This window comes from Octodon degus, unplaced genomic scaffold (genome assembly GCF_000260255.1).
Source record: "Octodon degus isolate 3935 unplaced genomic scaffold, OctDeg1.0 scaffold00259, whole genome shotgun sequence".
NCBI lineage: Eukaryota > Metazoa > Chordata > Mammalia > Rodentia > Octodontidae > Octodon > Octodon degus.
The window spans coordinates 1,138,255-1,153,999 of NW_004524835.1; the positions used below are offsets into that span (position 1 = coordinate 1,138,255).

The window sequence follows — 15,745 nt, forward strand, 5'->3', positions numbered from 1 at the left end:
ATCTTTGACTTACAATTTATGTAAAAGACATTGTATGATATCTTCTCCTAGTATTAGAAACTTTAAAAAGAATATTTCCATTTTCTGTTGACTTTAAAAAAAACAGAGGTTTGTAAAAAAAAAAAAATAAAAGTATCTCAAGCATAAAAAACACAGATAGATTAAATCTCCAGTTCCGCAAAAAAAAAAACACCACAGATAGAAATTAGTAGTACAATCACCTTAGTTATCCTGTATATATACACACATTGAATCTTTTTAATTTGTTCCTCAGTTAATTGACATTTGGGGTGTTTCCAAGATTTAGCTATGAGAAATTGTGCTACGACAAACACGCGTGCACATATATCACTGTGGCACGATGTTTTCATTTCTTCTGGAAAAATTCATAGAAGAGGAAGAGCTGGATTAAATCTGACTCCCAATCCTAGTTTTTTGAGGAACCTCCACACTGATTTCCATAGAGGTTTAACCAGTCTACACTTCTAACAACAGTGGTGAATGGTTCCTTTTCCCCACAGCCTCTCCAACATTAACAAATGGTGGTTGATTTTTTGATGATAGCCATTCTTTCTAGAGTGAGATGGAATCTCAATGCTGTTTTCATTTTCATGAATTGTAAATATTTTGGGCTCATTCAAGACATGGAGGCAGATGACTGTGTTACTAAAGGCACTCAGTAAAGAGGGTTTCCAGAACTGCTTCAGAAATTGGCAAAAATGATAGGATGAGAATGATTGAAGTGAGGGGGAGATTTTTATGGAGATTAATGACTATATATTTTATTGTAATAAATTTTTAAAAATTAAACATTTCACTGTTTACATTTCTTGATTATACATCATATACTTAGGTTTGAAGGTGCCATGTAGGAATATAAAATATTCAGCTCTTTTTACTAAGAATAACCTTTGAAGTACCCTCCCCCGTTATTGAATTCTCAACCCAAGCAGTAGGTTTTTAATTAATACATAGGATTCCGTAATTATATTGTTCTTTATTACTGCACACTTTAGAACTACATGAGCAACATTGGATATAAATATTGAAAACAGATTTTTTTTAATTCATTGGATGTGGGGGTCTCACTATGCAGCTCAGACTCATAGTGATCCTCCAGTCTCAGCCTGCCCCACACTCTGATTACAGGAGCACACACCATGCCCTGTTTCGGTGGCCAGCAAGAAGCACTGGGGTTCCATGGCCAGCACAGTATGTGGTATCAGGGATTGAACTCGGGGCCTTGCACTTTTCAGACAGGCGCTTAGACCACTGAGCTGTCGCACCAGTCCGAAGATGGAATATTTATTCCCTAAAAATTCATCATACTAGCATGACTTTCATTATTCTGGGTTACTTGGTATAGGCGATGGAAATAATTACAACAGATTAACATAATAAATTGCATCACTTCATACTGAGATTAACAAATGACTCCTACTCGTGAATCAAACAAATATAGGATTCTCAGATTTGCATTATTTTATGCAGTATGTCATTTACCTCTCTAACTGGATACTTTAACTAGTTATTGGCATTATGGAACCAGTGACATTTTCATCAATAGGGTGTTTTGTCTAGATTTTTTATTGTATAAAAGTGAATTCTCAGATTTTCAGTATTTAACAAATATACAAGCACAAAGTATAGCTAATCATATTTTCATAAATACTGCCATAGTATATAACTATGGCCAGAACAGGCAATAATTTTGTACTTTGAAGATCTGTCAAAATAATGGTCTGCAGTACTTTTAAGAAAGCTAATATAATTGTGTAAATGCACATCTTGAAAATGAGCACACAGGGCATAATGATTGACATCATCACAGGATGTCATTTCATGTACATACACAATTTAATGCAAACATGTACTAATGAAAATACTGAAAAAAACTTGTACTCTTCAAGGAGTAGTTCTCTAATCTACTGTGAAAACATAAAAATGAATTAAAAACCACTCGTACAACAACTTACATAATTGGAAAAATTAGACATAAATGACAGACTTCTAAAACAATTTGAATGTTGTTTTTATCATTATAAAAATGTAAAACATGACAAACTCTTCTTTAACACAATGCCACCAACTCAAAAAGATAAACTAAATTTTTAATTGTCATCACTTCAGTACAATTAAAAGTGAGTTTATCTTATGTTTTCTCTTTTGTATTTTTTAGGGAAGGTTCTACTGGGTGTCCAGGGTCTCCCTGTTAGATTGGACTCATAGTGATCCACCTGTTTACAGCCTTCCAATAGTTGGGATTACCGGTGTGCGCCACCACGCCCAGTCTCAATTGCCATCTCAGCACACCCTGGGTGGGAAAAGTGAGGCAGACCCAGGGATCAACCCCCTGGCCCCTGCTTGTAGGCTATTGGGCCAGCCCTTGAAGAGTAAGTTCATTTATTTTTAATTTTTTTGCGGAACCGGGGATTGAACTCAGGCCCTTGCGCTGCCAGCCAAGCGCTTATTCTACTGAGCTATCTCCCCGTCCCTAGAAGAGTAAGTTTAAATCCACGTTTAAATTAATTATTCAAAAATTTTACTTTTAATTTTAAACTTTTGGATTGTTTAAGACACTTCCCACATGTTTTAAGGCTTACAAAAGTTTGGATATGAGGACTTTCTATATAAAGAACAATATGTCATGATTTGGTATCATTTCCAAATATGGCACATTTGTTCTCTTGAAAAAGAAAACATTTTTCGAGTGATCAAATAACTATTCTCAATAAAATGCTTTATTGACATGTCATAGAAGTACTAAATGTCATAGAAATCAAATATCAGAAAAGATGACAACTGAATTTTTGTCTTTTAATTTTGCCTTTGAGAATGATGCTACAATTATGAAAAAAATCTAAATTCTTTTATTTTGAGTTGAACAGAGTAACTTCATTGATTTCAATGTATCTTGTACATTTGTGTTTTTGAATGACAATAATGGTTAAATTTATACTTAAATTTGAATTTTCAAGACAAAATGTGGAATTAATTCCTTTTAGCCATATTTTTAATTTTCAAAATTTTTTATTGGTACATATTTGTGGTACATAATGTATTCATTGTGAGGGGTTTGTATGTGCACATAATGCATCTTCATTTTTATGTACTCTTCCCTTTCTTTCTCTCCCAGCTCCCTCCACTTCTTGATCATCTATTTTTTTAAGAAAGTACTATCTCCCTGTGTCCTATTATATATCTTTTATCTTCCTCTTTAATGTATTTGGACTTTTGTTTCTCATATAAGAGAAACCAGGGAGTATTTAAAACTGTGTGTCTGATTAATTTCACTTAACATAATGGTCTCAACATACATTTGTTTTCTTATAAATGATTTATGATCATCCTTCTTTATGGCAGAATAGTACTGTACTATGCAAAAATATCACATTTTTGTCAGTACATTTTACAGATAATACAGGCAACTTCCAAGATTTAGCTATTCTGTAAAATGCTAAAGTCAACAACTTCGGACATTGACAGTCTTACGGAAAACTGATTACTATTATGGACTATTGGACTATACTGGGATATTTTGCTGAATTCATGCACCTACAGTATTTAAATGACAAAGGAACGCCCTTCTCTGACAAAACTCAACAAAAAAAGGGGATGCAAATGAAGGATCATTTTGTATCTGTATACTCAAAATAGTTAAGATAGATATACGGCTCCATTTTCTTAATTCAATAAATAGAGAGGTTTGTTCTAAGAGTGTTTGAAACAGGATATCAGGTCTGCATCTTGTACAATGAATAACCACTAAGACAACAATATACATTGTATTAATTGAAAATGTGCTAGTAATCAGTTGTGAAACTATCTCATTGCTATTTGGTTCTCAATAAAAATATTTTTTACAAAAGATTTAGCTTTTGCAAATAGTTCTGCTATGAACATGGGTTTGAATGTATTGCTGTAGTATGGCGTCTTTAACTTGTTCAGGAAGATAACTAGCTGCATCAAATTGCATTTTCATTTTCAGTTTTTTGAGGAATCCACAGAATGGAAAGTTTTCAACAGTTACCCTTTGAACAGTGAACTAATATATAGAATACATAAAGATCTCAAGAAATTGCCAACCCCAAAAGAAGACCCAGACAAAGCAATCAGCAAATGAAATGAATAGATACTTCTCAGAAGTACAAATGGCCAATAAGTATGTGAAAAAAAAAAAGTTTACCATCTCTGAGCTTTACAAAAAAGCAGATTAAAGTAACACTAAAATACCATCTATTCCAGAAAATATGACTATCATCAAGAAATCAAATAATATCTAATTCTGGTGAGACTGTGAAGAAAGGTAAATCAGTATAACCAATATAGAAATCAAAATGGAGATTATAAAACAATTAAAAATAGGAATTGATTCCTTATTCATTTCTTACAAAGGGAAAAGTTTTGATAGCATTTGTTTTACATACTGACCAAGTAATGCTTCCTCATTAACTTTTACTTAGAAATAATTTCAAATCTACAAGCATTATGAGAACAAAACTATTTCAAAAATGTACATGTCCTTTACCCAGTTCCACATATTGTTAATATTTTTTCCTCTTTTGTCTTTCTTGATTTGTAAACTCTTTTTAAAAAAATAATTTGATGGTAAGAAGTATACGACACAGCCTTTTTCTCGTATTTCAGCAAGTATTTTTTAGCAATAGAGAATTTATAGTATGTAATAATAAACAAATATCTTCTGCAAAATTTGAACAATAGGAGATGGCTTACCATCCACAGTTTCATCATTTCCAAAGTGCTGCCGATAGAAGAGCATCAGTTCAATGTTGTAACACTTATAGATGATCACCAGCAGTATAAGGAGGAGGAAGATTGCCCCTAGGCCTCCAGCAAGCTCAATTTTGTAGATTAAGTCTGAAGCACAGAGAATAAATAGAAAAACATAATTAAGTCAACAATGTTTGGGATGTCTCCATATTTCTGATATGTGAGATGTATTACTCATTTTGTTTTCCTTTTGAGAATAATCTTTTTAATACTTCATCCTTGATATGTTTGTATGAATTAGACTTTTGTCACATTTACTCTTTTCTAAAGAGCTAACTTACAACTAAAAATGGTTAATGTATCTGAAAGGGATACACTACTAGTATATTCTGAACACATCATTTCTTTCAAAAATGGGCTTTTCTTTTAACTGCATTTCTGAAAACTACTGAGGCTGCTCTATTCTGTTTCCAGGGCTGATAATTTATTTTTTCTGTTAAATAATCTTATTGGTTTAGCAACATCATCTCGTTCTTCTCAGGCTATCAGCCCTATTCCTCTACAGAAGAACATCATAAAATCACTTTCAGAATCAAATAAAATCTTTTTAGTTTGCAAGACTTAACTGTTTCACTTAATCCTAGTAAGACATAATGTAAAACAACATAAGTAAAACCTTACTACATTTGCAATAACAGATATATATATATGATATAATATAAGATATAATATGTACAGTAGAATTTAAAAGGGAATAAGAAATCCAGATTGATTAGTATTATTAACCATTTGAAAGAGTTTATCCTCAAAACACAGGAAGGTAGAAAAATGGGAAAGCTGGGCACCATGGCACATGCCTGTAATCCCAGCACACAGAAGCTTGAGGCAAGAAGATTGTTGAAAGTTCAAGACCAGCCTGGTACACAAAGCAAGCTCAAGGCTAGCCTGAGCTGCAAAGCAAGACCCTGTCTCAGAAAAGGCAGCAACAACAACAGCAAAAAAAAAGAATTAGAAAAATGGAAAGTCAGAAGAGGATACAGCATTCTCCAGAGAGATGCTGAATCTGAGAGACAGCACACTGGAGGTATATTTTCCACACAGGGACAGGAACATTTTGTGGTCTCTTCATAATTAACTGATATTGTATATAAGTCTATATAACTTCTCTTTAATCTGATTCTGTAATTGTCAAATGACTATGCTATCTCTTATTCAGTGTACTGTGTAACATAAAACTAAGTAAGAGACAACAATTCTGGTTTGTATATCATTTACTTCTGATTTGAGCTGGCACTGGTCTTTCTGGAGGGATCAATTCTGTAGCTTTGTCAAAAACAATTTACTGGGGCTGGCCAAATAGCTCAGCAGATTAAAGCACCTGCAAGCAGGTGCAGGGGCCAGGGGTTCAATCCCAAGTCTGGGGTGCCAGCCCCTCCCCCAGTGCACACTGAGACAGCAATTGAGACTGGGTGTGGTGTCATGCACCTGTAATCCCAGCTCTTGGGAGGCTGTAAGCAGGAGAATCACTATGAGTCCAATCTATTAATGAAACCCTAAACACCCTGTAGACCCTTCCCTAAAAAAATACAAAAAAAAGAAAGAAAAAAGGAAGAGTGGTACTATTAATGAAGAGAAACTATGACAAGAAGGAACATTATGAAGGGACATGTGATGAGTAGGGATAAGAAACTGAATCTGGCTCTGTTCTGTGGGCTGCAAGATTATATTCTGAAATTTAAGCCACAAAATTATAGGTAAAAGAATCTCACCACACATTAATTCTATTTATTTATTTATTTATTTATTTTTGCGGAACCGGGGATTGAACTCAGGCCCTTGTGCTTGCCAGGCAAGCGCTTATTTTACTGAGCCATCTCTCCAGCCCCCATTAATTCTATTTAGAGACTAGGAGACAATAAGTGGGTCCTCACCATAAAGCCAGAGGAGAAAACAAGCTTGCTTAAGAGATTTCTGTAGCAATGCATAGCATAATCTTTGTTTTCTTATGACCTTACATCAAGGATGCCTGATTAATAGGTAGCATTATATTGCAAGTGACACAAGTTTCTTTGTCACTCTGAAAACCAATCTCTCTTTAAACTTAGAGCATTGATTGAACTGATTCAAAATGCTTTCCTATTGTAATATGTTCATTTTATGCTATAAATGTTGTTCTATTTCTGTGTTCTTCTGATTCCATTCTCTCTGACTCTGCCTCCCTGTCTGTGTCTCTGTGTCTCTCACTCTCTGTGTGTCTGTGTGTCTGTGTATCTGTCTCTGTCTCTCTCCTCTCTCCTCTCTCCCCTGTCCCCCAGGCCTTCTCTCCTGTCCCCTCTCCCCTGTTCCCTCTCCCCTCTCCTCTCCCCTCTTTCCTCTCCCCTCTCCCCTTTTCCTCTCCTCTCCCCTCCCCTTCTCTCTCTCTCTCTCTCTCTCTCTCTCTCTCTCTCTCTCTCTCTCTCTCTCTCTCTCTCTCTCTCTCTCTCTCTCTCTCTCTTCAGAACAATATTCAATTGTTTTACTTGACTAGGACATTTTCCAGCAATACATACATTATTCATGGAGTTACTTATATGGTAGATGGAAAACTTCAGCAGCAGGCAAAATCTGTGTTCCCATCAATCAGACACCTTTTTCAGTGATAAATTTATGGATAAAAATCATGATGTGAAAAATATTATTTGAGATTTAGGGTCCCTTTCATAAAAATTTCTTTGCAAGATATTACATAATAATGACTGTTTAAATTAAAAAGCCTGCTCAACCAGTGTTCTTCAATTAGGCACAGGCAATCACATCAAAAGGGGAAACTGTCCTATGATTAGAAAGTAGATTTGCCATCATCCAAATGACACCTAGTTTTTATTTTATCTTCTGTTTTCAGTTGTTGTTTACTTTTATTTAGCAGGACATATACTTTTAAGGTCATTCATGAACTCAGAACCTAAAAGTCATTTCATTTGTGGTATGTCTTCTATACTTATCATCAGGACACTTGTAGTCAAAATAGGAAATGTTTATGGGGCTGTAACTTTCTGTGGGCACCCAAAGTATGTTTATAGTTCTGCTTAATCTTTTAGTTTGAGCCCAATTATTTCTTTACTGCAACATAAAGATCAAATGTTACAGATGGTAACAAATAACAGCTTAAGGCAAGGTAAAAGAAAGCTGGAAATTTGTGAGCTTGTTCCTTTGACTTATAAGAAGTTAAGCAAGTTAGAAGATTTCACCTCAGGACTTGTGCTGTAATCTAATGTTAGTGTCCTCTGAAAAGTCCTATGTTGGAATTGAACATAAAGTTATGATATTACAACATTTAAACTTTGGAAATTTATTAAGTACAAAGAGTAAGCAATAAATCTGCATCTGGTTACTTAGTATAATGTATATTAAGGCAGCTAAATGACTAATATAGAAGTTGTTCTTGAGAAGTTAGAGTGTTGTTTTAATAAGTACCAAAAACATGGAAGTGGATTTGGATCTGAGTAAGAAATAGAGGCTAAAAACTTTGAAATACATTTCAATGAAAGGAAACTTTGGAGAGAGTCTTGGTGAGGCATCAAATGAAGGAGTTGTGTAGGGAAAGCTCCAGTATTATCAGAGTTTAGCTAAGTGGTTTTGATTATAATGTGGGTAGAAATAAAGTTGGCAAAATCCATTCTGATGACTCAGATGGACATAAGGACAAAGTCCTTAGCGGATATGAGTGAATCTTGGATGTTCCTGCTTCTAAAATTGTAAGAAATAAATTCCTGTCCTTTATAAATTACCCAATGTGAAGTATATTATTATGGTAACTGAACAGCCTAAGAAATTTTCCTACATGATAGAAGAATTTTTTCCTACATTTCCATCAGGATAGAGAATTATGAATAAAAATGAAAAGTGATATCCAATTACATGTTTATGTTTGGTGGAAAGGGAGTGTGTGTAGAATTAGAAATAATTATTACCCTTCCTTTGAACCAAGTTCAAAGTCTGTACTCACCAAATAAAAAATTTAAGATGGATCAATTACTGAAATTCAGTTTTGCTTACTCCCTAATTGTTTATAAGAGAATAAGGAAGTGGTAAATAGAGGTGGAAGATACATAAATAAAAAAATCTGACTGTTGTTTGGATGTATTCAACATGAGACGTCATTTCACAAAAAGCTTTTGCAGTTTAGGAAAGATTTTCCATAATGATTTTCCATTCTTCTCCATAATGATCACTTAGGGTATTTTCAATATTTGATTTGTACATCATTAAAATGTTATTATTCCATTAAACAAACTATATTCAAACTTTAAGAGGGAACACTCTAATCATTGAAATCAGGCTACACTGTCTAAAAATTCGAACTCCTTAGTCCATGCTTTGTTTGCTCAAATATCTGTCCTTCTTTGAAAAGAAGTCTCTATCTGCCTGGTCCCTGAGGCCCACTGAATTTTCTTTTCCTCTTTGTAAATTTTTATGTTTATATGCCAAACCAGGAAAGTAAAAATCTTCATACAGAGAAAGGAATTTAGCTAACTGAGGCAGACTTAAATCAAGACAAGATTATAGATTACATCTCTCTGCCAATTACTTTCATCCTTTCCCCATTTCATCATGTATGTCCTCAGTGAGCAAAGGGTCCATGCAACAAATCACTTAAACACTAACTATGCTTTCTACAATAAGAGTAACTTGGTAAATCAAAGGAGGAAAGTGCCTGTTCTCAAAGTGTTTATTTTCCAGTTGGTAGAGGAAATAAGTAAACACACACACACACACACACACACACACACACACACATATATATATATATATATATACATATATATGACAATAATAATAGTAATAATAATACTAGATACAAGAAAAATACATAGGAGCATGTAAGTGGAAAATGGAAATGTATAGTGGTGGTATCTTACATACAGTGGCCAGGGAAGGCCTAGGAAGAGACCTGTGTGGAGAGAAAAAATGAATCATGAGGACATCTCAACACAGGAAACAGTAAGTGCAAGGGCTCTGAGTCAGGTCTATACTTAGCAAGCATGACAAACAGAAAGGAAGCTGGTGTTTATGATGTTTGAAAAAGAACATGGTAAAAATTGAGATCACAAATAAGAAGAGATTTTGTAGTGCCTTGTAGGCCATCATTATGATTTGATATTTCATTGATTTGTTGCTATCGTTCAGACTACAGTGGAGACAGTGAAGGTGAGGAAAATGGTCAGAATCTGCATAGACTGAAAGTAATAGAGAAAAATCTTGAAGAATGATCTCAGGGATTTTGGACTGAGAAACAAAAGAATGGTGATGGTGGTGAAGCAAGAAATTGAAGGTTTTGGATCTGATAAGGTCAATCAAATCCCCTCAGGAACTCCTGTTGCATAGGTCTTGCTTTATCTTGGTCTTAACCATCCAACAGAAAAGTATAAAAACGAAGTAAGAAGTAAATCCATGGTGTTATGTTGAGCTGTAGGGGACTCAGGTCAACAATTTCTGACATTGCCAGTCGAGTGGAAGACCCAATACTATTATGGACTATTGGAATCTTTTAGAATATTTTGCTGAGTTAACACCCCTATAATACTCAAACGATGGAACTAAACAAAAAAGGGGATACAGATGAATGTCCGTTTTGTATCTGTGTATTCAAAATGTTTAGAATAGATATATAGTTACATTCTCTTAATGACTAGAGGGATTTGTTCTAATAGTGTTTGTAAATAGGATAACATGTCTGCATCTTGTATAGCAAATGACCACTGCAAAGAGAGTATCCAATATGTTAATTATTGAAACTGTCCTCGGAGCCGGGGAGATGGCTCAGTGGAATAAGTGCTTCTTTGGCAAGCACAAGGGTCTAAGTTCAATCCCCGGTTCCACCAAAGAAAAAAAAAAAGAAAGAAAAGAAAAAAAAGTAAACTGTCCCACCAATTTGATTTGAAACTGTCTCATTGCTATTTTTTCTCAATAAAATTATGGGGGAAAAAAAGAGATTGAAGGGTCACATTTGTAGGGAGGAAGAATTAGAAATCCTGCTTGGGACGAGCTAAACTTGATATGCCTACTAGATCGCTATGTGGCTTTATTGAATAGGAAAATACACATACAAGTTTGGATTTCAGGTGACAAATCCAAGCTGCAGATATAAATCTTGGAGTTGTCAGCATTTAAATAGTAAGCAAAGCCATAAGATAGAGAATGGACTTAATCACTAACCAAATGAGTGAGTAGGCCTAAAACCTGTGAAAATACAATCTTTAATAATTAGGAATATGATAAATAATATTTAGTTATTATTATTTCTACATGTTTTCTTGTAGAGTCATAGAAGTTAGGAAAGTTCTACAGCATATATTGATTCGTAATGTCAAATTTCTAGATTTTCAAGGGTTGCTATTCACAATTTACTTATTAAGGAGTGATAGAGTAATTCTTTTTTTTAAATTTAATTTTATTATTTCATTTTGAAAAGCAAAAGACAAAAGTAAGAATAAAAATCAGAAGTGATGACAGGGTAACATACAACAATATATATGCTACAGATTTTCAGAATAAAAATTGATGATTATCAATGGTTGATATATTAGGACAGCCAAATAGCTCAGGGGATTAAAGCACCTGCAAGCAGGCACAGGGGATGGGGGTTTGATTCCTGGGCTTGCTGTGCCAGCCACCCCCCCCCAGGGTGTGCTGAGAAGACAATTGAGACTGGATGTAGTGGCACATCTGTAATCCCAGCTCTTGGGAGGCTGTAAACATGCGGATCCCTATGAGTCCAATCTAGTAGTGAGATACTGAACAACCTGTAGACACTTCCTTAAAGTACAAAAAAAAACCCATAATAGTTGATATATTATCTATTTTTAACATCAAATCTGTTGCTCTAATTGACACATACAGTTATGGAAGATTGGACATATGATTGCATATTACCTCTTGTTTTCCAGAAACCTTAAATTTTTGTTCTTGTCCCATTTGACTTTTTTGTCTTTTTAAAAATTGATTTTGAAGAGAGTATAGTATAATTGATATGACATTAGAAATGATACACAGTTAGAAGACCAAGATAACAAGTATTCAAGCATGATTTTTGTATTACACATTGCTGTCCTCGATGTAGTTGCTTAGATCACAGATATCAGCATACAGTTAGTCGTGAAAATTTCTGTATCTACTGTCTGAATTATAGAATTTTCAATCTTTTTTTCTCCAAGGTTTTGAATTAGGACACTACACACCTTTGTGTATTTTTTTTGCTTAATATTTACTATTATCTTTATTTTCATTCTCAACTCCCAAAGATGATAAGTTCACAAGGACTTAGGGGGTGTCTATCTTACTTAGCAGCCTATTCCTCATGATATAGGGGAAAGGAAGTCACAACTTGAAAGATATCTGGGACAAATTCATGTTCTTTAAAAGTGAAGAATGAATTTTAGGAATAATGGAGGTTAAAAGCAGAATATATTTATTGGGGAAAAGAAAGTTTCTGTCCTAGAGAGGGACAGATGGGGACACAAGTCAGTTGCTAAGGACCCTACCTTCTTTTTTTTGTGGTACCAGTGATCAGGACTAGTGCTTAAGCCTCAGAGCTATCTCCCAGACCCTTTTTTGGGATTAGCAAATCCATGAGGTGAGGTGTGTCCAAGGTGGGGGAACATGGGAATTCGCAAAGTGGGCATAAGATGAATCTAAAATATGGTGAGCCAATAAGATTATAATTGTTCAGGTAAAGTTGATTAAATCAAGATCAAATACGGAAGGGAGTTACATAGCAAGCAGGCATGAATACAGAAGAGGGGCTTTTCCATTAGGGGGTTGGGTTAGTGACTTTTTTTAAGGTGATAAATACTTATTTAGAATAACAATCCCTGGTATGTGGGTGTATTTGTTTTATCTTTTCCTGAGGTCTGGCCAACAGCAGAAGCGCCTGTCTCTTTCACAGTTGCAAGGTATCTTGTCTTCCATACTGGCTCCTTCCAGGGCCATTCCTGACTCACTACCTATAATATTTCTAATCTAGTTCTTTCACTTACAACGTTTATAGTTAAATACCTGTTATTTTCAGGAAAATGCTGGCATGTTTCTGTCCATTATTTTTCTCTATATGGATTATTTGTATTTCATAGATGAGGAAACAAAAGCTCAGGGAGTCTAATCAGGCAAAATTGTCCAATTGAATCAGCTGCCTAAATCACAAACTCCTGAACTGAGGTTTCTGGACTTCACTGTCCATATTAGATTTAAGAGGGATAGCTAGTGACTTTGCTGACTGAATAGGTTTTATTGTTTTATAATCTAGGCAACAAGAACAATGATTGGAAACTTTTTATCTGTTATGTTTACAAAACTTTTGCCAGATGCATGCAGAAAGTATTTAGGCTTCTGTAGTCATTAAGAGTCATAGGGCTGGTGAGATGGCTCAGTGGTCTAAAGCACCTACTTAGAACAAGCTCAACAAAGCACAGGGACCACGGTTCAATCCCCCAGCACCACATGCCAGCCAGCCCCACCTCGTGGTGGGCTGAGCTGGTCACACACACACACACAAATAAAAATTAAAAAAAATAAATAAAAATCATAGCAATGTAATAGCCAAATGAGAAGTCTCTCTAGCTGCTGAGACTGTTGTTCTTATGTCTAGTTTTATTTCTTTTATCCATAATAGATTCTTTATTTGACCCATTATATGCAACTTTTACTCAATCAAAACTAGATATAGAGACTTTTATTAATGCCAAATTACTTAATATACAAATCCACGAGAGGCTGAATATAACACCATATCACAAAATATAGATTATAATTGCTATAATAATAATTATGAAAATGTCATATGGTACTATTTATTATTTTGTTTATCGTTTATTCAAGGTATATAAAAGAAACATCGTTTCTCACCTGATTACCTCTAACATTTGATTCAAACAATATAAGATTAATGCCATAAAAAGAGAAATATGTAGAGATGTTGAATGTCAATCTATATCAAAATTTTGTAGTACTTTAAATTATAGCAAAGGATATTTTATCTTTATTAATGTAACGTACAATAAAACTTTATTTTATTTATCCATTTTCTTGCAGCATTGAAGATCATAGATATTTTGTGTTCTATATAGCAAGACAAATAATACTTAACAAAAGTTTGTACTAAATGGCAAATCAAGACCAGGAAAAATATCTAAATTTACTAGTTATTTCCATTTTAACCAAGTATAGATAGAATAAAAGTAAATACCCTTTTTACGAAGTAGAACACTGGCATGTTTCCGTCCATTTCGGTTTTCTACATGACAGGTATAATTAGCCAGGTCAGCCTCCACCACTGAATCAAAGATGAGCGTCAGTTCAACTTCTTTTTCTCCAAGATGCTCTTTGAGAAGCCTGAAATAAAAACAGTATTCTTGGTTGAATTAGATTGCTTCCTTATGTAAAAAGTAGCCATTTGAAGTCTACACATGATCCTGGAAAGTGCGAAGTCTTGAGTTCAATCCCTGGTGGCACACACACACACACACACACACACACACACACACACACACACAATGAAGTCTACATATGGTTATAGAGCCCTGATCTCAGGTTTCTAGATGGTACAAAACATGATGGATTTTTGAATGATATGTGCTCATGGGGCCTCTAACAAAAACACAGAGAAATTAATACTTGACCTGAAGAACAAATGGAAGGAAAGTGGAATGGAAGATTCTACTTAGCACCAAAATACTAATATTTCACAAGGCTTTGGATAATGGGTCCAACATAACTTGTGTGACAAAACTAAGAAAATGCTAGGTTCCACAAGTTTGAAAAAACTAAGTTTAAGTTTTTACCACAGCATGGAGCCATGATAATAACATGTAAGAGTATATGTTTTATGTTAGAAGTTAGAGTTTTCACATTAGTGAGGTAGAAGTGTAGTGAAGAGGGTCTTACAGTATGGTTGCTGTATGAAAAGTGAACAAAAGACTACTTATAGCCTTTTACTACTCCCAAATATCAGTGACAAACTTATTGTCCAATGCAGTAAATGTCATGCTCCTTACTCCTCTAGTGATCCTCACTCTACCCTCATGGCCTGATTTCTCCTTACTCTGATCTACATTTATCTTTCTTTTTCCCCTTTCACAGAAGAAACCCTGCCTTCTGTCACATTTTCTCCAGTATTGCTTTTTGCTTCCTCAAGTGAGTTCCAAAGACCTTGAAAGCCTGGGAACAGGTGTTCTTTTCAGAGGAGCTGAGTTGTCAGGACTTTCTTTTCCCCTGGAGTGGGGGGACCTCCTGTTTCTTTGAAGAGTTATCTTTTCCTTTAAAAAAAACCCAGTTATCTTTTCACAAGTGATTAGTTACCTCCGGAGTGAGGTAAAAGTGGGCACTCTGCTGATTTCTCTGTAACCTCTTGCCTTTGCTAAAGTAGGGGCAAATTAAGAGTCAAGTGGTAGTAAATCTTATAGTTAAGCTCAAGACCAGGTCCTTAAATATATAGATAGTATTTTATATGATAAATTGGAAAACCAAAAGTAACTCTTTCTTGGATAATGAGTATAAATTCAGAGTGGATTAACAGGCATTGAGCATAAAATTAGAAAAGACAATTGTGCACAAGGGAAAAAATGCATTCTAAGTACACAGTTCATACTTACAAATGGAGGCTGTCTCCTTACCTAGGAACTAACCTTTTGTTTCCTTAATTTAACTCATTTTTAAATTGAGAATAACAAGTACAATTCAAACTTGTATCATAAATTTCTTGTCAGAGTGAAATGGGAAAGAGATTTGACCATTAAATAGCACTATGCATTTGAAAAAGGGTCTTATTAAATATAAACATTTCATTATCTGTAGTTAAGGTATGTAAATTTTATATTCTCAAAAATAGTTGGATTTATGTCTGACATTTAAGTATAGCATGGCTTAATGCATTCTGGCTCCTCCTTCAGAGAAGGAAGAAGTTAAATTTGGGTTGGTAGAAAAGTTTCTAGCATCTGAAAATCTCTTATACTAAAATCTAATGAAAAAATGCTGAATTGAC

The 15,745-nt window shown here is 34.6% G+C and overlaps 1 protein-coding gene across 2 annotated transcripts in view; it reads right to left on the reverse strand.

Annotated features, from left to right (window-relative positions):
• Nucleotides 1-15,745, reverse strand: part of Il1rapl2 (interleukin 1 receptor accessory protein like 2) — a 1,644,749-nt gene that overhangs the window by 18,377 nt on the left and 1,610,627 nt on the right. For both annotated transcript variants that reach the window (XM_004646205.2, XM_004646204.1), the window contains 2 exons: nucleotides 13,952-14,097; nucleotides 4,735-4,878 (listed from right to left, as the gene is read on the reverse strand). In XM_004646205.2, coding sequence (XP_004646262.1) covers nucleotides 4,735-4,878; nucleotides 13,952-14,097 — 290 coding nt within the window. The remainder of the gene's footprint in view (nucleotides 1-4,734; nucleotides 4,879-13,951; nucleotides 14,098-15,745) is intronic.